Raw genomic sequence first — 23131 nt, forward strand, 5'->3', positions numbered from 1 at the left:
TCTTAATTATATAATAAGAATTTCACATTTCAGAATTATTATAATTTTACCCCATTAAATTGTAATTATACGGTTTTTATATTTGATGCTAACTTCCGACAAGTAACATAATCTCAATTCTCAACATTTTTATCACATCCCAAATACGTAACCAAATACCATTGATTAAATATACAACATATTTAATCAATGTAATTACTATTGTATTGATAATACCGGTAACCGGAAAGTCAATGTTATTTGTATTGACTCAGAATTTTTTCCCCAATAACTGTGTTTTCCAAATCAAGGAATCAAAATAGCATTATTCTGAAACGATGTCTACACTGAAAATTGAAATTATACAAAGGCTCATAAAATATAAATTACTAATTATATATGATTATCATACGTATTATGCATACGGTATATTGTATCACAATATATGGACACACTGATGTTGGGGGGAAAAAGTGTGCCCCTAAAAAGATTTAGCTTTCCGGTATTATCATGACAAACGTCGAAACCAGTCCTGACTCCTGTTATCTCGACCTCACCGTGGGCAGATTCTTAAATTGTAGTGGTCACATTATCATTGAAAATAGTTGTTTATGACATAATATAATATTATAATATATATAGGCATATAGCTGCTATAGAAGCGTCCCGCGTCAGCTGTCAAGACTCAAGTCACAAGTGTAAACTCCCAAGCAAACGTAAATTACCTATTAAGAATTTGTTTATGAATTTAACACAAAAATACTGAAGTCAAGAGCACGTACAAATTACGTTTATTACAACTTGCTCCAAGATTCGAATGGTAGTAAATAAGTAAGAATGTTATTACTCAAGCTTTATTATTTATAGTTATTTATAATTGACTTTCGAGGGTTATACCTATTTCATTAAATTGAAGGGCTGCGGGGAAAAAGATCAATGTCAATTTTTTTGAAAATGAGATATTGGTACCAAATTATTTGTATTGATGTATTGTATCTTTTATGCGCTCGAACCAGCGAAAAAAACAAATTAGTCGAGAGTAACGACCGCCGGAAGTTTAGGCAAAATATATTACGTTTTGAAATTAAAATCATGATTTTCTCAGAATGTTAAAAATATGACATTAATTTTATTTCCCGCAGCCCTTCAATTATTAAATAAAGAAATAATATAATTCAAAATTAAAAAAAAATGTTATACCATTAATTTCATACATACACATTTTGTAAAAAAAATTGTATTACATTAAAGTTATCAATCAACTAGTATGTCAGTTACATTAATTTACGATAATTGTTTTCCAACAGGTGTAAAATACTAAAGTCTTTTTAGTAAAATTATCAAATCACTATGATTGAAATCACCTGCAATGACAGATTGGGAAAAAAAGTGAGAGTCAAGTGTAATCCTGAAGACACTATTGGTGATTTAAAAAAACTGATTGCCGCACAAACTGGGACAAAATGGGAAAAGATTATTTTGAAGAAATGGTATACAATTTTCAAGGATCATATAAGACTACAAGATTGTATCCTTTTTAAAAAATCTTTATTGAATATTTTTTTGTAATCAACTAGGTATAAAGTAGTCATAACAGAGCAAATAGAAATATTAGGGTTCTTTTGGTAATACTATGTTTATTTGTAAGCTGTTTAAAGAGAAAATTGGTATGGATTTATTTCGTTAAATATTATTAAAGAGATTGTTGTACAATAGAGCCTTCACACATAATTATCGATAATTGCATTCAATAGAAACATAGGCGCCCGCAGACAATTTATCAGGGAGGGGCATAATGAAATCAAACACCAAAAAGTACATAAAAAAAAGTTTATTATTTGCAAACAACAAAATATGTCAGAATTATAATATACTATTTATTCGTTATTAAATAAAAACTTATTTTTATTTAAAGAATAATAAGTTAAAAATTTTGAAATTACATTTGAAGTCCAAGGGGGGGGGCTGTCCAATGCTGTGTCTTTCCCCCCTCCAGGCGCCCATGAATAGAAAGATATTAATTAACCAGGGTAGACTCTAGCTCATCCACATGATATTATAACATTTATCAACAAATTGTATAGACATGATATGTCAGAACTAAACATTTTTTTTATCAAAAATATATTTCTGGACTAATGAATAATATAATAATATTTGCAAAAAAAGATTTAATTTAAGGCCAATCACACATTTGTATAAAGCAAGAGAACTTTTCACTTCCAAACTTGGTATCTATAAACCAGGAACTACCATGAATCATAATCATATAGCATGGTGTTCTTTAGAGCTACTGGAGTTACTGTACTGTATTTATATATTCGTAATTTAATCATTGTCCTTAATATAGCTATTAGATGAAATTCACGATGGAATGAACATTGAATTATACTATCAATAAAGTATTGAATAAATGCAAATATAATAATTAATAATTTATGTAAATATATATTTTGAGTTAGTAAATGAACACAATTATTGACATCAAGGAATAAATAATTTTTTTTATTGTGTATTATTTTACATTCTTTAAAGAAAATTCATTCTAACAAAATAAACTGACAAAATATCTTAAAATAGTTTTAATTAATTTTTAGTTTATATCATTTTAATGTAGTCTAGACGCATTGATATTTGTAGTATGTATTATTCCTTCAGAATGATCGTGTTGTGAGCTGTGTTCGCTATTCAACAAATCCCGTATATGTTGTACAATCAAATCGATAGCCACTATAATTGAACAAAATTATATTTTTAACCATAAAAAATCAGTGATATGCATGAACAAATACAAATTGAGAAAATATAACTACAATTAAAAGAAATTGATTGAATTTTAATTTAGGTAATGATATACAATTTTAGAAAAACTAAAATTAACAGAGTACAATTTTAAAAATATTTGATTCAATAGTTTATTGCTTAAGCAATAAACATCACTCAGTTTTGGTGATTCATAAACCCTGTAACCTCCTGATTTCACAGTTGTGTTCAAACAATTTTAATATCTCGTATATGAGTGTATGTTAGTAGTTTATCTTTTTAATAAAATATTTAATTATTTAGATAAACCCTTAACCACAAAAATAATCATCTATAGTGTGTATGTATTTTGGCAACAATGTTACCATCATAAGCGCATACCTCAGTCTGTTGCATGTGCTTATGATTTTTGCTGCTGAAATATGTATACGCTATAGAAGATTATTTTTGTGGTTAAGGGTTTATTTAAATATTTTATTATTTTATTACAAAATTATTCAGCTAATACAAAAACATGTATCCTAATATCGAAATATTAGTTACTGAGATAGCTAAAAATAATTTGAGTTTCTGAACTATAAAAGGATCACAGATTTGTATCCAGAATTATTGTATGTACATTTTATTACTATAATAATAGTACTACATAATAGGCGACACTAAATGGGGTATTAGATGACTATAGCACCTCCAAAGATTAAAACCCCAATCCTTGATTTGTACGCATAACACTTTAATGATGTGCATACTATGTTAAAAAATTTTTATTGTAGAATATTGTTTTTAAATATTTTAAAGGTTTAAAGATAAGAATTATGTTTAGTCAGGAATACATCATTTTAGCACTCCCTAAAATTTAACTTATAGTAATGTGGTTACTGTTATTATCACATCTAAATCATCCTAACCTAGTCATAATACCTAACCGGTAACAGGTAAAAGTTAGCATATTTTTATGAACAATACCATTTATAATACACATTTCCAAGGATCGCTAGAAAACTAACACCTCTTCATTTAAAAAAAAAATATTTTTATTAATTTCTAAAAAACGTACGATTTGTTGTGAATATACAACTTTTTTTTAACATAGTTTCTGGATTGTTCGACGATACACAGGGATCAGCTTTTACTTCCACTTATTGAAGTATCTTCTACCATCTACTTTGTCTAATTCCTAACGATATTATTGTCTCATCATTGAACTATCCGGCAACTATGTCGAAAAATAGTTGTATAAATTTAAAACAAATTGTGGAAAAAAATAAAAACTTAAATTTTTTAAAAATAAACCGGCATTATTTTCTAAACAATTCTTTGTACATATTATAAAGTAAATGTTTTTAATTGTAAGTCATAAACATTCAGTTTTACCAAAATTTTCAGCTCCTCTAGGTATGATGATATCAGCAAACTTTTTTGTCTGTAATAAAAAATAAATGAACTTTATTTGTTTCATATAAATGTATAAGTAAATTCAATCTAACAAGTTTACAATCCCAATCTATACATTTTTGATTGTTTAAAAATTAAATGTATGGCTCATATTGAATGAAAATGGTATGGACTAAATTTAGACAAATAACTTAATATAGTTGTATAAGAGGCTACTGTCCTGGCATTCATAATCGTCATTATTTACTAATTTTTTGCTCTCATGTCTGGTCTTTAAAAAGTAATTGTTACAAATTTATGTTATAAACATTGCATAAATAGCAGATGTAACATTTAACTACCGGTAATTCTGTCTAGCCGGTGATTATTTGGAGAAAAAAAAAGGCAACTGTTTCCCATTAAATATTTAAAGATAAACAGATAATCGTTTAAACTTTAGAAGGAACATTTTAAATCACTTACTGGTAAACAAAATTCTTCAAATGCAGGTTTTACAAAATTCATATACTGATTTAAAACCTGTTCTAAATCTCTGCCTCTTTCGTTAATGTCTCTAGGAACTTAAATCATATACTGTTAAACAAAAATAATTTATGCTACCATATTAAATTATTTACCTCGCCTTGCTAGTCTAGTGTCTGAATCGGTGTCTACAAATAGTTTCATATGAAATAGATCTCTTATTGCAGGAAAGTAAAATGCAAGTATGCCTTCAACTATAACAACATCTGCTGGATATATGACAATACTCTCATTCTTACTTCTTCAATACATAAAATAACATAGTTTACTTAAGTAAATGTCCATTTGCTTATTAAAAACTAAAGCATATTTCTGGTTTATGAATTTGTTTACCGAGAATTTGTTTTATAGTTATAAACTGGAATTGTGCATGTTTTTCCAGCTTGAATGTCAGCCATAGTTTGATACATAAAAACATCATCAAAGGCATCTAATTTATAAAACACAACATCATTTCATTATAACCAAACGAAAACTTTCAATAAAATAAAATTCACAATCAAAATTTTAGAAGTGTGATATCTTAGGTTTTTACATTTGTTTTTGATTGAATCGATTTACAGAAAAACAAGCAACATTAATTTTTAATAACTATACAGTCTTAAAATAAAGGCTAAAGGATATTCATTCTATTGTAGTAAAAATTGTGCACATTACCAGGATGATCAAAATTAAATTGTCCCTTAGAAGCTTTGATTTTTTCGGCCGCATTTAATTCTCTATAAAAGCTATCTTGGCTTATTGATACTACTTGCCTCCGGGTCTCATCTAAATTTGTTTGGCCCAGTTTCTCTATAATATTTTTGCATACAGTCGACTGTGGAATAGTTATTAGCTTATTATAATTGTTTTTGTTTTAAATAACCAAAACGTCTTCGATATTTACCTTTCCACAGGCAGTTCCTCCAGCAACCCCAATTAAAAATGGAGATTTCGTTTCAGTTTTATTAAAACAGGAACTATTCATTTTTAATATTATTTGTGTACAAGAAAATACTTTTTGTATTTTATTACTTTATTTTTGCACAATAAAATTCACTTGAATTTATTGCTATTATTAATTACGAAAAAATAATAAATATATTATACAATAATTATTATTAAAACTTGACATTGATATAGAAAATGTATTTACTATTTATAAATATTAAATAATAAATTCAACCTAAAGTAATTTTATTGTTATCTCTGCATAAGGAAATATGATATGATATCAATGTTGATTGTTATGTAATCACTATTATCATAACATGCCGTGCGTGTATGTCGCTTGACCATTATGTAGGCACTGAGACCAGAATGCTTTTTTTTTTTTAACATTAATTATATTAATAGTCTATTCTGTAATGCTGATACTAGAATCTAGATGTAGATGTCAATATGTCATACTGTAAGCTTGTATTGAGCATGCCTAAACGGTTGTAATTTGCAGATAACATGCATTCAATTTTTCAGTTTTGGATTTCTAAATATTTACTTGGATATAATAATAATAATAATAATACGCCCTAGTAGTTGGTACGTGTTGTATTGACAATTGGAATGAAACTGAGTTGAACTGACTTGTTTCTTATGAACTTCATTCCCTTCATTCTTTACCTTGTCGCCTTGTAGAAAAGGCATCTTCCCTATTCCCGAAAGACATGTTTGTAAACTAAAAACCGTGTGTCGCTTTCGTAATTCGTAGCCGTTTAATAGTACATTTATAATGTTTCCTCTGAGTATCTACCAAGTGCTAAGTATTTCATAATTAATATTTTATATTATGAATTTGACAAAATAGATCTATTTTGTCATAGTTAGGAGTTTATGACTCCTCCAACCATAGACCGTAGTCCGTAGTTGTTAAACCGATGTGTTGACCGCTATTTTCATAAACAAGTTACATGATGAATAATATATTTCAGTGTAACCAGTTCCTAGTTTACTTCAACTAATAAATGCCCTAATGGTAAATGTATACGTTACAGGTGTCATATTAAGACATTCAAGATATTTGAATTGATAATATGACCTTCGTGATTACAAGTTTTATTCGTTTCGAAGATATAGTTGGCGTAATTTAGTTCAATTAAATTTGTTATCCACCTACATATTTAATAATTAATGAGTATATTGAAATAAATAGCACAGTATTATAATTAGTTGGGTGTGACATATCAAACACCAAATCAATGTTTTATTTCATTTAAAGAAATATGTCTTTTTTAAGTTTAATAGGATTTATTTTGGTAGTCAAATTTTTGATATACTTCTTATTGTTTTTTACCAGTGACACTGACTTAGAGTTATGGTGGTATGATAAGTTCAGTCAAAAACTCGGTACGTAATAATATTGTTATGTATATATAAGGTTAAATTAAGCATATACCAAAATAGGAATGATTTTTTGTCATAGTTATGTACAAACGTGTGTTATACTAAACACATTATATTCATGTATATTAATCTATCAATGTACCATTTTTAATAGTGGTGGATTGTACTAATTTTGCCACTTTATAGGGGCGTGAAATGTGTACACTGTTCACATTATGTTCATTTTTAGTTAGTTTTTAATATTGGTCTAGCGACTTCTAGATTTATTAATTTTCAAATAAATTGAATTAATTTAAAAGTAAAAAAACTGCATTTTCTTCGTATTGTTTTATTTCTATACTGAATGTTTTCTGTGAAGGCTTTTTTTTTTTGTTAACCATGTGTTTCCATTTAATTATCAAGATTTTAACAGATGACTGGGAGATTTTGCAATATCTAATTTCTAAATAGCCTATAACCCTCCAGGAAATCAAGAACAATAACAAAACAAACCACAATCAAGCTGCTTCAGTACATTAGACAGAAAAAAGCAACACAAACACAACTTGAGGACAGATTATATTAATACTATAAGTATTAAGTAATCTTATAAAATGTTGTTATTGACACAGCCAATTCTTAAAAGTTGTAATTAAGATATATTTTTCGTACTTTTGTTATATGAATAACACTAGTGAGTAGTGATAAAATTGTTTACTTTTTTAAATTTGAGTGTTATAAATTATCATCTATCATTCTGTGAGCTCAGAATCAGGTTGCTCTCTTTACTCGAATATCAAACAATAAATTGTAGTGTATACTAGAGGTCTCATAGTTGTAATAATTTAAATTTAACTAGTTAGTCAATAATGATTTTAGTTATTTTGAGTACCTCTTCCAACAAACAATCTGTAACTAAAAATAAAATTGTCTATAATATTTGATTTCATTCAAAACTGATGAAATTGTGTTAACCTCCTTTGAGTAGTCTTCTTTTAAATGTTTTATGACAATAGACCTTCATTTATGATTAAAAAAAAAACTATTACGCTAAATTAACATAGATATTTAAAATAAATGTGGGTTTTTTAAGTATTAAAATTAATATAGGTAGTATATTTTGAAAAACATAGAGAACAAGAAAACAACTCGAGCTGTATTTTTAATAATTACTATTGAAAGTTGTAATAAAATAAATAAAAGATAATACATATTGTTATTATTTTTATTTTTTATTATCTTTACTCTTATTCACATGTATAAACATAATAATTTAAAATATTTTATATACATTTTTAGTTAAAGATAATTACCAATTTCAAAATGTACATGGCTTTTAGAATTTGTTAGAATGTTACATTTGATAATTTGAAAAAATTATGTAAAACATTTTTTTATTTTTATCAGGCAAAAGGAAATATGAAATATAAATACATTTTTTTCAGTCAGCAGCTAGATTTAGAGGGGGTTACTTTTGAAACTTAAAGTAAACTTTTACATTTAATTAGATTTTTAAATTAAGAATAATTTTCTGAAAATTTCAACGTGTGTGTACATACATATATATACTAGCTATATATTAGGTCATTTGATTATTTCGGATACATGTTTAAATTTATATATTTTTGTTAAGACTAACACTAAAATAGAATTTTTTTCTATTAAGACAACTCTAGTTTCCTATTTGTTAAGTGTAAGGTGATATGCATTTAATGTTGTATTACGGTTATTTAATAGATACCTTGAAAGATAAAGTAGTTTGGATTACCGGAGCTTCAAGTGGAATTGGAGAACATATAGCACTTAAATTATCTCAATCTGGAGCAAAACTTGTTTTGTCTGCTAGAAATAAAGAAAAATTACTTCAAGTGAAACAACATTGCTTAGGTAATTTTTTTTTCATTTTTGTCAGTGCTTAGAATATTAATTAGTATTTCTTTATCTACTAGAAATCAGTGATGGAAAATTGAATGCCAATGATATACTTGTGCTACCAATGGATGTTACCAACATTCCTAAACATGTATCGTGGTTTGATAGCGTCATAAATCATTTTGGAAAAGTATGAACATTTTGTAATGTTTATTCTTTATATATTTTTGTACCGCTAAAGAAATACTACAAAATCAAAATTATTTTTTTTTTTAATTTTCACCAAATAACATTATTATTCAACTACATTATCGAATGTTCCTTATTTTTACTGCTAAATAGCGATTTTATTTTTGTGACTAGAATATGTGAGATATTGTTTTAGTTCGCCCATTGAAGAAATGAAACCTAAAGTATTCACTGTTTAATACTGGTGTCTTTTTTATTCTAAAACATGCACTACAGAAATAACAATCCTGGATTGTTGAATATTGAAATTCTTATTTTATAATCCACTAGAAATTCCAATGGTATTATTTACTCTTTTCTTAGCTCAAATATACTCTTTAAGACACTAAAAAAATTATGTTTAACCGAGTTATGAGATTATATATATATATATATTTTTTTTTTTTTTAATTGGCTATAGGTGTATTTTGTCTGTATCCACCATAGCTAAAATTTTTTTATCTCTATAGATTAAAATCATCAGACAAAAAATAAGTTCTGTAATTTCACATGTTATCTTGGCAAGACTTTAATTGTATAACTTTTTCATTTATTTGAATAGTTTTTATCTGATTTTTTGTTCTCATGATATCACTCCCATATGGTGTGACCAATATGTCTTACTTAAATATAACACATTAAGGTTCAACCCTAATTTTTTTGGATATGATTAGTGATATATAATAACAATGGATACATTATTATAATAATTTTTAGCTTGATATTCTCATAAACAATGCTGGACGCTCACAACGAGCAGTATGGGAAGATATTGAACTTGGAGTTGACCGAGAAGCGTTTGATCTCAATGTATTTTCTGTTATAAATTTATCAAGAATTGCAGTGAGATATTTCAATCAAGTTGGTCATGGACAAATAGTAGTAACGTCTAGTACTGCTGGAATTTGTTCACCTCCATTTTCTGCTACTTATAATGCTACTAAACATGCATTACATGTAAATAAAATATTTTAACTATGGTTTTATAAATTTTATAATCAAACAAAGTATTAGAGATATACACAAGCCAGTCAGGAAGCAATTCCTTTATTCCTCCTGCTTAATCTGGATCACATAAAATCTAATTGTTCCAATAAAGTTCCGGACAAAATAACTCGGCCAAAAATAAATTAGTTAATTGCTTTATTTTTTATTACGAGTAAAATATGAATTTTATCCGGATCTTTATTATTTATATAATATAATATTTAATTGTTTATTCATTTAAAAGGGCTATTTAGGGGCTTTACAACGTGAAAAAGTTCATACAAATATCAGTGTAACGCTTTTATGTCCAGGACCTGTTTTTTCAAATTTTCTTAAAGAAAGTTTTACTGCTCGTCCTGGTGAAGTAATTATTAAATTCTAACAATGTTTACGTAGTATATTCAAGTTACAAAAAAAATGGCTAAAAATAAATCTTATTTTTGCAGAAGTATGGTCAGTCTCATTCACCAACAGATAATAGGATGAGTGCTGAAAGATGTGCTCATTTATCTTGTGTAGCAATTGCAAATAAATTAAAAGAATCCTGGATGGCAAAATTTCCAATTATTCCTTTAGTTTACTTTAATGTGTATTATCCAGTAATTTCAAACAAGTAAGGAAAATAGTTTTTCTTGTGGTTAAAATAATATTAATTAGTTTATAATGATATTTAATTTATGGATTGGCTTTAATACCAATGGACCTGCTTATTATTGGATTTTGATCATTTTTAATTTTAGTTATTATGATAAATGAAATATTTTTAAAAAGTCGATAGTCAATATTTTTACAGTAATGAAAACAAATAGTTTATATCGCTCAGTTAGTTTGACACAGAACATAATCACAAATAGTTCTATTTGAGTAAGAACTGGGAACTTATTAATATACTCACGAGGGAATAAAGAGCTGAAAATTTGACAAACATTAGATATTTTGTATAAAAATAATATTGCATATCCTTTTTTTTTTACAGGTTATATGATCTTTATGGGTACAAAATTATTCAGAAATTACGAGACAATCAGCCTATCACGACGTAATAGACCTACAACAGATAAATAAGAAAACTTTTTACATTTGTATTAACTTTTTTTTTTTAATGCAATTAATTACATGTTATATTTATTTTATACTATACAAAAATAACTAAAATTAAGTATTTTTGGAATTCAGTACTTCTTTTCTGATTGCTTTAGCCTTTAGTATTACATTTTTAAATAAATTACAATACAATTGTATTGCGCTTGGTGTGTCATCATTTCCAGGTACTGGATATGTTACTATGTTAGGATTAGCATCAGTGTCTACAATAGCAATAGTTGGAATCAACATTTTAGCAGCATCAGAAAGTACATTATGCTGTCCATCATTTCCTTTAGAAGTACTACTTAATGTGTTTAGTACTACACAAAGATCTGGCAGTCTTGTTTCTGCTTTAAAAATTCTTGAGGAATTTGTAAACATGCCACTACGCCAGTATCTAGTATGTGCAAACTCGCCACAATCTTTTGCACAATTCTCGACAGTTAAACAGTTTAAAGGTGACTGGCATAAAAATAAAATAACTCCACCACTAAAATAAGCCACAAATATTGTAATTAAATAAATTACCACAGAAAATAATATGTATTCAATATAATTTTAAAATATAGTAACTAACTCACCGGTATGATATATGAGCAGCAACATTAAGAGCTTGTTGTAATAAAGGTTTTGTTTGATTCAAATCTATAATAAGATGTCCTAATCTATTGCCATAAACGTACCGTATCATTCGGTCATCTAATGTTCCTTCTGTGTGACCATAATGAACTCCAGCTTCAAAAAGGTCTTTTATTGTTACCATATTTTTAATACCAAAAGCATCTGGATCCGTTAGTTTTATTTTTAGTTCTGTAATTAAATTCAAAAAACTATAATTCAAGCATTGCATTACTTACTATATATAACTATTCAGACCTTGATCGATGGGTTGAATATTATCTTCAATTTGAGGTTTTGCTACTGTTGATAAAGATGGTGCACAAATTCTACTTTTAAGATACAGAGGTAGATTTCTTCTAAACATTTGCTCTAAAACATTAGTATTGACATTATAACTTAATCCTAGTTTGGGGAATTTTAAAAGTTACATACCGATAAATTTGTATTTATAGAATACCTTATTGTTATAATTTATAAAGTAATTATTTTTTAATGGTGATAGATCAAAAAAGCAGCTAATTGATATTTTAATAAATAAATGGGTTTATAAGCAAATTCTGTAAAATCAAAATGTTCATTACGATGTTTCAATATTATTGATAAGGGATGTAACAATATTCATCTTTTGATACAACAATTTCAGTATTACTATTCGCTATTCTTTATTTTCAAGAAAAATATTTTGAAAAAGTATGATGAAGTACAATTAAAGGTTTGGTCCGTAAAACAAACAAGAACCCATTCGTAAATTTTACAATATCATAGAATAACTAAATTTTTATCAATGGGTTTAATAGGTTTACTTGCTTTATTGCCCGATGATTATGTCTAATAATAAAATTATGGGGAAAGTTATAATTCTTAAAATAGGTTTAGGTTGCTGGTTAGTTCATAGCTTAATATTCTGCAAGAAAACTAGTAGAGAGCTCAACATCTCATTATTTGGACCAAATCTTTAACTGTTGAAGTTTGCATAGATTGCTTGATTATTAGAGATCCCTGTTGTCTTTATTTATAAAAAAAATAATGTTTTGTGTACATCTTCAATGGTCACCGCCTAGCTCATAAAACAAGGATAATTCACAAAACATAAAAATAAAATGTTGTATACAATTGAATCGGTCATTTCAAAAACCAATTTCATGTTACTAATTCTTCAAAAATGACTTTTAGTCAAATTTGATAATTATATACTTAGTTACGTATTCTGTGTGAAAACTAAATTTGTCAGACTCATTTTGAATACAAATGTTAAGTACAAAAATCAGAAACACTGCAAAAACTAGTGATGAAGTTTTTTGTAGCAAGTGTAAAATTTCAATTTTGTGACTTGTGTCGTTTTTGAAATGACTAATTCAATTAAAATCTTATTTAATTTTTATAATAAATAAATAAATATTTTATTATCGATAATAGGTTAATCGATAATAGGCATTATTGAAACTAAGCAAAATTACTAAAACAAATTTCTTTCGATTAAATATCTTTAAAATATGTACATCTCTGTATCAAATCTCAATGACTGTACATCTCGAAGACATTCACAATATAACCCCTGTCTTTTCAGTAGCTAACATATTATACTCACTGCAATAACCAGTAGTCATTTTTATAATCAGCTATTTAACTCGTACAAAGATGGATTTAAGAAATACAAATATATTGTATAAAAATATATAAAAAACAACAATGAATTTAAAAAATAAATTAGGTCGAAAACAAGAACATTTTTTAAAACACAACTTAATTATCGTTTTTTAAATAACCACAGGGCGCAGACCAATGACTATGGCTGTGGAGTAGTGGATAGTGGATACTGGGCTACCAAGTATAATTTATTTACAGAACAGAACCATAGAACATGTGACAGAACTGTAATGTGCAGGGCACAGTATACTTATCTATGGAGCAAGGTGGATTAGTGGATAATGGATAATGGATATTGATAATGAATCATTTTCAATATCACAAAATACTATATTTATAGTATTTGATATCACTTATCTGTGTGATTAGTAAATAGATGGGTGATAAATGATAATCAGTTTCCTCAAACTGCACATAATAATTAATTGTTTTCCTCGAAGAACAATTTCAGAACTCATAATAATGGCTTAATAATGGCTTCTTCTATAAGATTATAGTCCGGCTCACGAAAAGTTGACATGTGGACGTAGTATATTCTAGGTTTTCTATTTGCTTACGATAATATTATAATGTCTTCATTGACAAAATATGTTAGATACCTATTTCTAGGTTATACAGTATAGATCGTATATTCTTGTCTATTGTCTATATTTTTACAGGTGTATATAGGTTACATTGTTTATAGATGTATACCGATTACTGACTACAAATTAGAAGAGTGAATTTAATGTACAATATAAAAAAATGTCACATATTAGGGTTTTGACGGTGGGCATACGTCATCACTGATCACTTGGAGGTCACACTGATGACTGATCTTTGCTATTTTGGATATTTACTAATACCTACTTGATTTATCACGGTTTGTTGTTTAATATTATTAGTTATTAGTAATTACCAGGAAAATTATTATTATTTACTATCTTTTGTACATTAATGTAACTGTTTGCTATAGGCTACAAGACCCATTGAGTACCGACTAAAGTACCTCTCAACATTGTTTTTATTATCTATTGTCTCAATCATAATTTTTTCGTAGTAATTGATAAGTGCCTTTTTAAGGTGTTGCCGTTCAGTTTCCCCGGTTTCGTAACTGGTATATACACAATTATATACCGGAACATTGGTACTGGTTAATGGGTGGAATCATCTAAATAATCAAATTAGGAATTTTGCTTTACAGTTTACACTTTTTATACACCTTATTATTATTAAAATGATGGGTAACAACATAAATGTTTTTTTTTTATTCTTAGCGTAGTGTATAATTTTATATTAAATAAAGTTAAAGTGATATAAGTTCTATTTGTTTTCATACGGTTTTGAAGTTTTAGCCGTTTTATTAAAGTTCAGCCGTATTTAGGAATTAGAGTATTTAATGCATTATGTTCAAGAAAAAATCATCAATCCTGTAATTTATACATGTATATAGTTTTTCATAATATAAACATTTAACAGTACCTACGCTACACTTTGCAGTTCTAATTAGGTAGCTATAAGAATTTGGATAATTATCTTATAGGTATGTTTATTATTTCTTTCAATACATTATTAAAGTATTCTTTTCAAGGCTAGAGTTTATGAATTATTTATTTATTATTAGATAGTTAGTTGTATTAAAATTATGATTTTAAAAGTGTCTATATTTTACAGCTATGTTAAGAAGTTGGACCAAACATTTGCTACATTGTGCCTTATTGGTAATAGTAATTTCAGTTTTTGAAATTTGGTCTGGAGGTGTCAAACTATCAGCAGATATTCAAAATACTTTTAACTTTAATCCATGGGAACGCTATGGTTTTATGTGGTGCCTTATGCTGTATTTACTACGGTTTTTAACATTCTTACCTTTACCACAAGTACTTTTAAATTTTGGTGGCCTTACTCTATACAATGCGTTTCAAGATAAAGTTATGTTAAAAGGATCACCTCTTTTGGCTCCATTTATTTGTATACGGATAGTTACAAGAGGTGATTATCCTCAATTAGTCAAAGCTAATGTGGCTCGTAATATGGCTCGCTGCTTAGAGACTGGTAATTCTTATTCTAATAATTTATTATTTTGAAATGTTGTGTAAAAGTAATTCAGTTGTCAATTTTCTTTTTTTAAAGGACTTGAAAACTTTATCATTGAAGTAGTAACTGACAAATATGTAGGATTACCTGTACACAGACGAATTAGAGAAGTTGTTGTACCAAAATCATATAAAACAAAAACAGGTGCTCTCTTTAAAGCTAGAGCGCTTCAATTTTGTTTAGAAGATAATGTAAATATGCTGGCAGATTGTGATTGGATTGTCCATTTAGACGAAGAAACTCTTTTAACGGAGAATTCCATTAGAGGTATATTGAATTTTGTCCTAGATGGTAAACACCAATTTGGTCAGGGACTGATCACATATGCTAATGAAGAAGTTGTAAATTGGTTTACAACATTAGCAGATAGCTTTAGAGTCGCAGATGATATGGGTAAACTTAGAATACAGCTATCAATGTTTCATAAACCACTTCTCAGTTGGAAAGGCTCGTTTGTTGTCACTCAGGTAAGATTTAAGTTATTTTGTATATCATAATATGTCGATGCCTATTATGTAGAGAAGCAAATTTAATTTGTCTTGTAGATAACAGCATTTCAATTTGTTTAAGAAAAAAGAATCACGTGGGATAGTTAGAATATACAGTCTATTTTCTATAAAACCAATAACCATTTTTATAATTCAAGTTAAATACATTTTGTTAGAGGGTAATTTTAAGTTTTAAATGTAAAATAATAACATATTTTATTTGTTTATTTAAAAAAAAAAATGACATCAGCAAAAAGATAACTAGTTAAAACACACTTTAGAATAAATTCTTCTTAAATTATTAGTGTTTAATGTATAGGCTGGGGAAGAGAGGATATATGTGGACTGTTTTGTTGTTTTTAACCTCTGCCTGTACTTTTTATTTTCTCCTACTTAAAATGCTAATAATTTAAAAAATATTTTTATTGTTTTAATTAGACAACTGTGTATATAGGTCCTCTTCAACTTTTTAAAGTTACCCTATATAATTACCTTTCTAACTGTCCTTTGAAATAATATGTTTTACTTGAACTATAAAAGTGTTTTTTTGTAACATAATAATGACTATTTGTGAAACTTATAGTTACAACAATTATTTCATTACAAAAAATACTGCATCGTAAAACTGTAAATTTGCTGTATTTGTTTTTTGCCGCCAAAACCAATGTATGCAATTTTCATATTTAATTTCAGGTGGGTGCAGAACGACATATTTCCTTTGATAATGGCTTAGACGGGTCAATTGCTGAAGACTGTTTCTTTGCAATGCGAGCAGCTAAGGAAGGTTATTCATTTAATTTTATTGAAGGTGAGATGTGGGAAAAATCACCATTTTCACTTTGGGATTTCATACAACAACGTAAACGTTGGCTTCAAGGCATCTTATTGGTTGTTCATTCTGCTGCATTACCTACTAAAACTAAAATTTGGTTAGCATTATCTTGTTATTCATGGGTAACTTTGCCACTATCAACATCAAATTTAATACTGGCAAGATACTTTCCTATCCCATGCCCAGCTATTATGGATTTTGTCTGTGCATTCATAGCTGGGGTTAACATTTATATGTATATATTTGGAGTAGTAAAATCATTTTCTTTGTATCGTTTTGGTGTGATTAAGTTTACTTTATGCATAATAGGAGCTTTGTGTACAATACCTTTTAATGTAATAATTGAAAATGTTGCAGTGATATGGGGTCTCTTTGGTAATAAGTACAAGTTTTATGTTGTGCATAAAGAAATTAAACCACTTGTAACTGTATAAACAGGTCATATATATTTTTTTTTCATTTATATTGGATGTAATAAATGGGAGGGGAAAGACTATCTTGCCATTTTATAGTATAAACCATTATAGGTAATACATAGATGACAACCTATGGCTTACTAAAAATGTTGACATTAATTCCTACTAAAACATCATGTTTAGAATTTCATAAAAAAAAAACATTTTTTTTTACATCTATAAAACTAAATTGCTATTTATTTTGTAATTTTATATTTATCAAATTTTTTTAACAAACTTAAGAATTCAAAAATTACAAAATATTTTATACAAAAAAAAATCCTCCTGTAATAATTTTCTTCAATTCCAGTTCCAGTCAACATTTTAAGTAATTAATTAACACTACTTTCATAAATTACCTTAAGCCGAGAATGCCATCAATTTAATTTTAAAGGTCAAGATCTCGGATTTGTACCTAAAAAAGGTTTGGCAAAACTAGTCATAACCTAGTTTTATTATAAGATTTTTTAAGTATGAATATGTTAATATTGTTTATATAGACCATTATAAAATATTTTAAATGCACATAATTAGTACCTACTTAAACACTAAGTTTTATAAACTATGATCAAATACATTACTTATCAATCACCAGTAAGATCACTTTTGAACACCAATTATTATTATTATTTAATAAGAACAAATTTACATAATTACATTTAGCATATTTGCTAGTCATATTCATGTCAACGAAATTTTCTGTTGAAATTATTAATTTTTTTCTACTACTTAAATGTTGTGTTATCTATTAACTACTTAATCATAAATTTTTACTTCTTATAATATTGTGTAAATGTATAAATTTTATTTTATTAATGTATTTACTTAATTATAATTAGATATCATATAAAATTATTATTTTATTTTATATAATCAATGAGCTTCAAATAGTTTTAGTAAGTATTACTATCTGTTTTTAATTCATATTATATGTTTGGGCGTTTTAGATGGATTTTTATTGTTGTTATGTTTAATTTATAATTTTAAATTAGCAGTAAAATTTACACTACTTTTTATTTAAACAGGAACAAATATAATACTAATTCTTTAAACTTAAACTTGTGTAAGTATCTACTATTTGTTTACACTCAACCCAAAAACTTGACAAACTAAATTAGTACTTCAATAAAGTTATACACAAATTGTATGTGTGTTGTAACTTGTACTTAAACAAACACTGTACTCAAATTGTCTTATAATAACAGTTGGGATATAAGCAGCATTAACCAATCTAGATTAAAAAATATATATATTTTTTTATGTAAGAAAATTTAATCTAGATAAAACTTAAGCAACTTATGGTTATATATAATAAAGAAATTAATTTTTAAAACCCTTAACCATAAAAATAATACACTGCATATTCATATTTTGGCATCAAATATTGGAGTTAGGTCTAAAGAACACATAAGGATTATTAAAAATCGAGAAATACACAAATCTCTTTTTACGGAACATTTATTGGATACTAATCGTGGCATCAATTCTGTAAAATTACCAAAAAAAAATGTAAATTAACTTTATAATATGAAGGCAATAGAAATATTAAAAAATAGTATAAAAAAACAATTTAATGAACTGGGAATTAAGTCCATTACAAAACATTTTATTAAAATTTATAAAACGTGTTCATGATGAGTCATAATTTCCGGTATGAAGGCGCTGTATATGTAGATATATGTATTTGTTACAATTGACCGCATTTCACTGAATTAATAAAAAATAGCTTAAAACAAAAAAATACAAGGTAGTTATAGATAGTTTTTTAAAATGGGGGATGTTTTAGTTATAGAATGTTTTCAAAAATATGTTTTTTTACTATTATTATAACTATGGATTATGGAGTAAAAACTAAATCAATATAAATGTATAAATATGTACGTCGTATAGCCTCCAAACATCACTATTAGATTTAACATAATACGGCATAGAATAACAAATTACGATACAATACGAATATTAAAATGAGTTCAAATTGTAGGTCAAAAAATAAATCGATGACAATTCGATTTCCTTTCCTTGATTTTTAATGGACAATAATTTAGCTTTTGTTTGTCGTAAGAAAACGCACACTTTTAGCATTGATTATAAATAATATTATTTATAATCAATGATTTTAAGTACATTCCCGAAGATTCAAATCACTGTCGAGCGACATAAAATGGCAGCATTTTATAGTATGGTTATCAGATAGTAAATATTACGATGTTAAAAAATGATTTTAATGATAAATTAGAGATTTAATCACAGAATACTTTAATTTAGCCTGTGATTTAATAATTGAAATAGCTAAATTTAATGGGTATGATGCAGATATGATTTTTAGATTAGTTAATAAGTATAAATAGTTAAAGGAACTAGGAAATTAGAACAGCTAGCACGCTTAATACGAGGGACGATGAAAAAATTATAATATCGGGTATGGTGGTTCATTTTCTAGGATCTCAAGGGCTTAAAGAATTTTTTTTAAAAATTACGGTACAACTCTAGTTGCATAAAAAAAGTAATAATTTAAAATCTTTATTAGGTAGCACCGAAAAATCTGGGATTTATAAAATACAATGGCATTGTGAAGAATGTGATAAATATTAATTATTATATATCAGACAAGACGAAATATTGGGGTTAGGTTTAAAACACATAAGGAACAGATTATAATACCAAGAAGCACATAAATCTGTGACGAAATTTTTTTGGATACTAATCATAGCACAGATTAGTCTAATCTGTATCATATCATAGTATAAAATCAGTAAAATTACTAAAACATGTAAATAATTCTAAAGAAATTAATTTTAGAGAGGCAATAGAATGTTAATAAAATAGGAATAATTTTTTAAACTGGGACTTGAGTCCCATATAAAACATTTATTAAAATACCTGTTCACTGATTATTTCCGGTATGACGACGCTTTTTAAATATTCAAGGTGTTTGTCCTTATCAGTATTCAGTCTCAGTTTGTGGTAAGCGCTCAGCGCTGATGATTGTAACATTGCAAATTGCAATATAGAATACAATGTACGATGTATAGTATTATTTTTTTGGTTAAGGGTTTATTTAAATACCTATTTCGTTATTTTGTTTCTTTACTATACAAAAACATCAACCAAAAGTATTGCTAAAGTTTTTTCTAAAGGGTACTTATTACTGGTTACTAATTCTGGCTAAAAACTCCGGACAGTCGATAACTCCATTAAAAATATTGTATACAAATTTAACATCAGCAATAAATCGTCTAGAACTAGGGTTTATCCACCATATTTATTTTATTAGCCACCATACGCATCAGCTTTATTGAAACAAAGCTTCTCACTAGTAATTTCATTCAACTTTTGTTGATTAACTTTATAATATATTAATGATGAATAATGCTTGGTAAAATGAAAAACAGTCGATGAGAATTGAGTAATGTGTATACCTGTTATGAAATAATAATTATCATATTTTGTTATTCACAATTGTTAATAACCATTACTCTTCAATAATTAAAATTCATTAAAAAATCAAGTTTCTTATCTAAAAATGTTACAATGAACTTCCGGTCAATAGTAAGTGTAGTACACTATTTAATGATAAGTTTAAAAAATCAATAAATTACGTTACTAATAAGGCTTCTAAAGTTATCTATATTATAGTTCTGTGGTAGGACGGCCACTTTATTTAATCCCTGTTTAACAACTTATCTGTATAATTACACCAAAATAAACAAAAGTGATTTCTTAGCTTCTGCCATCCTACCACAGAATTACAATTCAGAAAATATTAAAACATGAGTAGAGCAGTAGAAATGTATGAAATATTTAATAATATATACTATATAGGTATTGGGTAATATACATAAGTATAACGTCTTTCACGTTATTATCTGACAGAAATCAGAATTGCATATAAAATATATTTATACTTCATACCATCGCAACACGCCCAACATTTATTTATAAAAAAATAAACAAATTTTATTTTTTAATATTTTCTTGAAATGTTGTAATTTTTTTTATTATAGCCTTTATTGGAAAATATTACAGCTCAAGAATTACAAGGTTTAAAAAAATATATATATTATTATAATTATAATTATGTATATTGTATGTGTACGGTTTAAAATATACTTAAAAGTAAAAATCTAATGTACAACCAGAATCAACATTTACCTAAATATACATTAGCACTTTAAAAATGTTGATTCTAGTTGTACATTAGATTTTTACTTTCAAGTATATTTTAAACCGTACACATACAATATACATAATTATAATACTATATATAATTATAATAAAATATATAATACTATATATTTTATTTATAAATCTTGTAATTCTTGAGCTGTAATATTTTCCAATAAAGGCTGTACAAAAATATATATATTTATGAATTGATACGGAACCGGAATACCTACATAGATAATGTATTATGATTCATTGTACTCAGTACTGAATGATATCAAGTTGCGTGGTTATGTTTTATATCTTTAGTACCTTTTTATATTATACCGATAACATTGATAATTAATTATAATTTAAATAGTATCTGTTGCACACCAGTCACCGAGGTGACGAATGAAATGAATCACCGACGTATAATTCATGATTCATGACTTGTTAAAAGATTATCTAGTAAATATGCGTAGGCGCTGTTTAAAAACAACTTTCTGTACATCGCTGCCCCGATAGAACAATGACACAACTGCAATAATTGAAATTTACAGGCAAACCAAATTATTTTTCACTAAAATGTTAATAATTCATGAATGGACAATTAATTATTACAACTAAATTATTCCCACTACAGTTACGTCGTTTTTTTTTACCTTATGCGTTCGCTACATCTAAACACATTGAAGCATTTAGTCCATTTTACCAAATTTTGCGGTTGTTCTACCGGGGCGGCGATATAATCATTAGTGACTGTTTGCACCAACTATACTTCAGATAGGTATACTGTATAGGTTTTTACTTTTAGCTTTTAAAAGTTGATTTGAATGAGCTATAAGAGGGCTTTGTCTCCACAACCTCTGAAAAAATATTGATTTATTAAATAAAATTATTTTTTTTTTTTTACCCACATCTTAAAACAAGGATGTCAAACCTTTAACGGTAAATAAGCACTCTATGCAGTATAATTTCATTTATTTAATAAAATAATTATTGTATTTAAATACTACTGTTGGACAGGAAAAAATGGTCTCGAAGTTCGAACTAAATTCTGTAAACTGTAAAGAAGTCTATGTCTCGAAACCGCTAGGCGCTACCTCTTGATAACCAAGTAGAGTTAATACTTGAAACTGTGTATTCAATGGTTTGCGTTCTGTTTCTTTTAAATCAAAAAGCCTGACAAAATTACGTTTTCTTAAGATGGTCCGATTTCAATTCTACAGAGATATACGAATTCTTTGGCTACTTTACTAGGTTATGTAGGACTCGGATTTTTGATGGTTTGCTTATGTAAAAAAATTGTTTATCAATATTGAAAACTTTCCAAATTTAATTTATTTTATTATCTACTAGAAACTGAATTTGTACATAGTCTATAGGAGGATCATTCTATGCCAAATCACCTGATGTATGTGCGAGTGGATTTTTGAAATGCCTCAAACTTACATATCCTATGCAAATAGTTCCCATAATACCAAAAAAATGATGACAAAATTAAAAACAATTTTTTTTGGTCTTAGGCGATGCTATTTTGGAAATAGCAGAACAAATTCCGGAAATTTGTTGTGAAAACACCTTATTTTCACGATCACGTTACGTAATGACTAATTATGATATCGTAATGGAACTTTCACTAAACAATTTTAATTAAAGTGTTCTTTTTCATAATATACTTGAAAAAATGTGTTTTCAAATTTTTGAGTACTTAAAAATTGAAAATTTTATTAATG

General features: G+C 27.0%; 5 protein-coding genes across 9 annotated transcripts; 3 read left to right on the forward strand and 2 right to left on the reverse strand.

The window, feature by feature from the left end:
* The first annotated feature begins 497 nt into the window (after positions 1 to 497).
* On the forward strand, positions 498 to 2492 carry LOC126846792 (ubiquitin-like protein 5). 2 transcript variants are annotated; one of them, XM_050586590.1, is made up of 3 exons: positions 498 to 799; positions 1287 to 1507; positions 2337 to 2492. In XM_050586590.1, exons 2-3 carry the CDS (start codon positions 1330 to 1332, stop codon positions 2378 to 2380), a joined length of 222 nt encoding a protein of 73 aa, XP_050442547.1. In that variant the 5' UTR covers positions 498 to 799; positions 1287 to 1329; the 3' UTR covers positions 2381 to 2492. The 2 variants fall into 2 exon arrangements, with proteins under 2 accessions (XP_050442547.1, XP_050442546.1); XM_050586589.1 differs by having other exon boundaries at positions 501 to 810.
* LOC126846790 (uridine-cytidine kinase) lies at positions 2400 to 5834 on the reverse strand. The gene is made up of 7 exons (XM_050586587.1): positions 5546 to 5834; positions 5317 to 5476; positions 4993 to 5089; positions 4755 to 4900; positions 4600 to 4697; positions 4117 to 4165; positions 2400 to 2709 (listed from the first exon to the last, which is right to left on the reverse strand). Exons 1-7 carry the CDS (start codon positions 5624 to 5626, stop codon positions 2588 to 2590), a joined length of 753 nt encoding a protein of 250 aa, XP_050442544.1. The 5' UTR covers positions 5627 to 5834; the 3' UTR covers positions 2400 to 2587.
* A 156-nt stretch (positions 5835 to 5990) lies between these two features.
* Positions 5991 to 11285, forward strand: LOC126846786 (dehydrogenase/reductase SDR family member 7). Of its 3 annotated transcripts, XM_050586582.1 has the most exons (8): positions 5991 to 6049; positions 6932 to 6981; positions 8695 to 8844; positions 8907 to 9019; positions 9775 to 10014; positions 10289 to 10408; positions 10491 to 10657; positions 11021 to 11285. In XM_050586582.1, the coding sequence occupies exons 1-8, from the start codon at positions 6006 to 6008 to the stop codon at positions 11085 to 11087; spliced, it is 951 nt and encodes a 316-aa protein (XP_050442539.1). In that variant the 5' UTR covers positions 5991 to 6005; the 3' UTR covers positions 11088 to 11285. The 3 variants fall into 3 exon arrangements, with proteins under 3 accessions (XP_050442539.1, XP_050442538.1, XP_050442540.1); XM_050586581.1 differs by lacking the exon at positions 5991 to 6049 and having other exon boundaries at positions 6776 to 6981; XM_050586583.1 differs by lacking the exons at positions 5991 to 6049; positions 10289 to 10408 and having other exon boundaries at positions 6776 to 6981.
* On the reverse strand, positions 11152 to 13680 carry LOC126846789 (28S ribosomal protein S2, mitochondrial). The gene is made up of 4 exons (XM_050586585.1): positions 13340 to 13680; positions 12007 to 12120; positions 11712 to 11940; positions 11152 to 11620 (listed from the first exon to the last, which is right to left on the reverse strand). Exons 1-4 carry the CDS (start codon positions 13356 to 13358, stop codon positions 11200 to 11202), a joined length of 783 nt encoding a protein of 260 aa, XP_050442542.1. The 5' UTR covers positions 13359 to 13680; the 3' UTR covers positions 11152 to 11199.
* A 760-nt stretch (positions 13681 to 14440) lies between these two features.
* LOC126846784 (beta-1,4-mannosyltransferase egh) lies at positions 14441 to 17989 on the forward strand. Of its 2 annotated transcripts, none has more exons than XM_050586579.1 (4): positions 14441 to 14887; positions 15052 to 15432; positions 15511 to 15941; positions 16656 to 17989. In XM_050586579.1, exons 2-4 carry the CDS (start codon positions 15054 to 15056, stop codon positions 17226 to 17228), a joined length of 1383 nt encoding a protein of 460 aa, XP_050442536.1. In that variant the 5' UTR covers positions 14441 to 14887; positions 15052 to 15053; the 3' UTR covers positions 17229 to 17989. The 2 variants fall into 2 exon arrangements, with proteins under 2 accessions (XP_050442536.1, XP_050442535.1); XM_050586578.1 differs by having other exon boundaries at positions 14444 to 14920; positions 16656 to 17987.
* Positions 17990 to 23131: the final 5142 nt, after the last annotated feature.

Source organism: Adelges cooleyi, unplaced genomic scaffold, assembly GCF_023614345.1.
Source record: "Adelges cooleyi isolate 19-005CV unplaced genomic scaffold, UGA_ACOO_1.1 ACOO_flye_CR_arks_rails_tigmint_CR_PRNA_9, whole genome shotgun sequence".
NCBI lineage: Eukaryota > Metazoa > Arthropoda > Insecta > Hemiptera > Adelgidae > Adelges > Adelges cooleyi.

What these genes read in the sequence shown, in the direction of transcription:
- LOC126846789 (XM_050586585.1), bottom strand. An exon ending in TATTCAACCCATCGATCAAG is followed by an intron (nt 11,941 to 12,006) that starts GTCTGAATAGTT and finishes ATTTAATTACAG; the next exon opens with AACTAAAAATAAAACTAACG. An exon ending in GCTGCTCATATATCATACCG is followed by an intron (nt 11,621 to 11,711) that starts GTGAGTTAGTTA and finishes GGCTTATTTTAG; the next exon opens with TGGTGGAGTTATTTTATTTT.
- LOC126846784 (XM_050586579.1), top strand. Translation starts at nt 15,054, where the DNA reads ATGTTAAGAAGTTGGACCAAACATTTGCTACATTGTGCCTTATTGGTA. An exon ending in GGCTCGCTGCTTAGAGACTG is followed by an intron (nt 15,433 to 15,510) that starts GTAATTCTTATT and finishes CTTTTTTTAAAG; the next exon opens with GACTTGAAAACTTTATCATT. An exon ending in GCTCGTTTGTTGTCACTCAG is followed by an intron (nt 15,942 to 16,655) that starts GTAAGATTTAAG and finishes ATTTAATTTCAG; the next exon opens with GTGGGTGCAGAACGACATAT.
- LOC126846792 (XM_050586590.1), top strand. Translation starts at nt 1,330, where the DNA reads ATGATTGAAATCACCTGCAATGACAGATTGGGAAAAAAAGTGAGAGTC. An exon ending in TCATATAAGACTACAAGATT is followed by an intron (nt 1,508 to 2,336) that starts GTATCCTTTTTA and finishes TATAGCTATTAG; the next exon opens with ATGAAATTCACGATGGAATG.
- LOC126846790 (XM_050586587.1), bottom strand. Translation starts at nt 5,626, where the DNA reads ATGAATAGTTCCTGTTTTAATAAAACTGAAACGAAATCTCCATTTTTA. An exon ending in AACTATAAAACAAATTCTCG is followed by an intron (nt 4,901 to 4,992) that starts GTAAACAAATTC and finishes TATGTATTGAAG; the next exon opens with AAGTAAGAATGAGAGTATTG. An exon ending in TTGAAGAATTTTGTTTACCA is followed by an intron (nt 4,166 to 4,599) that starts GTAAGTGATTTA and finishes TTTTTATTACAG; the next exon opens with ACAAAAAAGTTTGCTGATAT.
- LOC126846786 (XM_050586581.1), top strand. Translation starts at nt 6,858, where the DNA reads ATGTCTTTTTTAAGTTTAATAGGATTTATTTTGGTAGTCAAATTTTTG. An exon ending in CTACTAAACATGCATTACAT is followed by an intron (nt 10,015 to 10,288) that starts GTAAATAAAATA and finishes TTCATTTAAAAG; the next exon opens with GGCTATTTAGGGGCTTTACA. An exon ending in TTACTGCTCGTCCTGGTGAA is followed by an intron (nt 10,409 to 10,490) that starts GTAATTATTAAA and finishes TTATTTTTGCAG; the next exon opens with AAGTATGGTCAGTCTCATTC.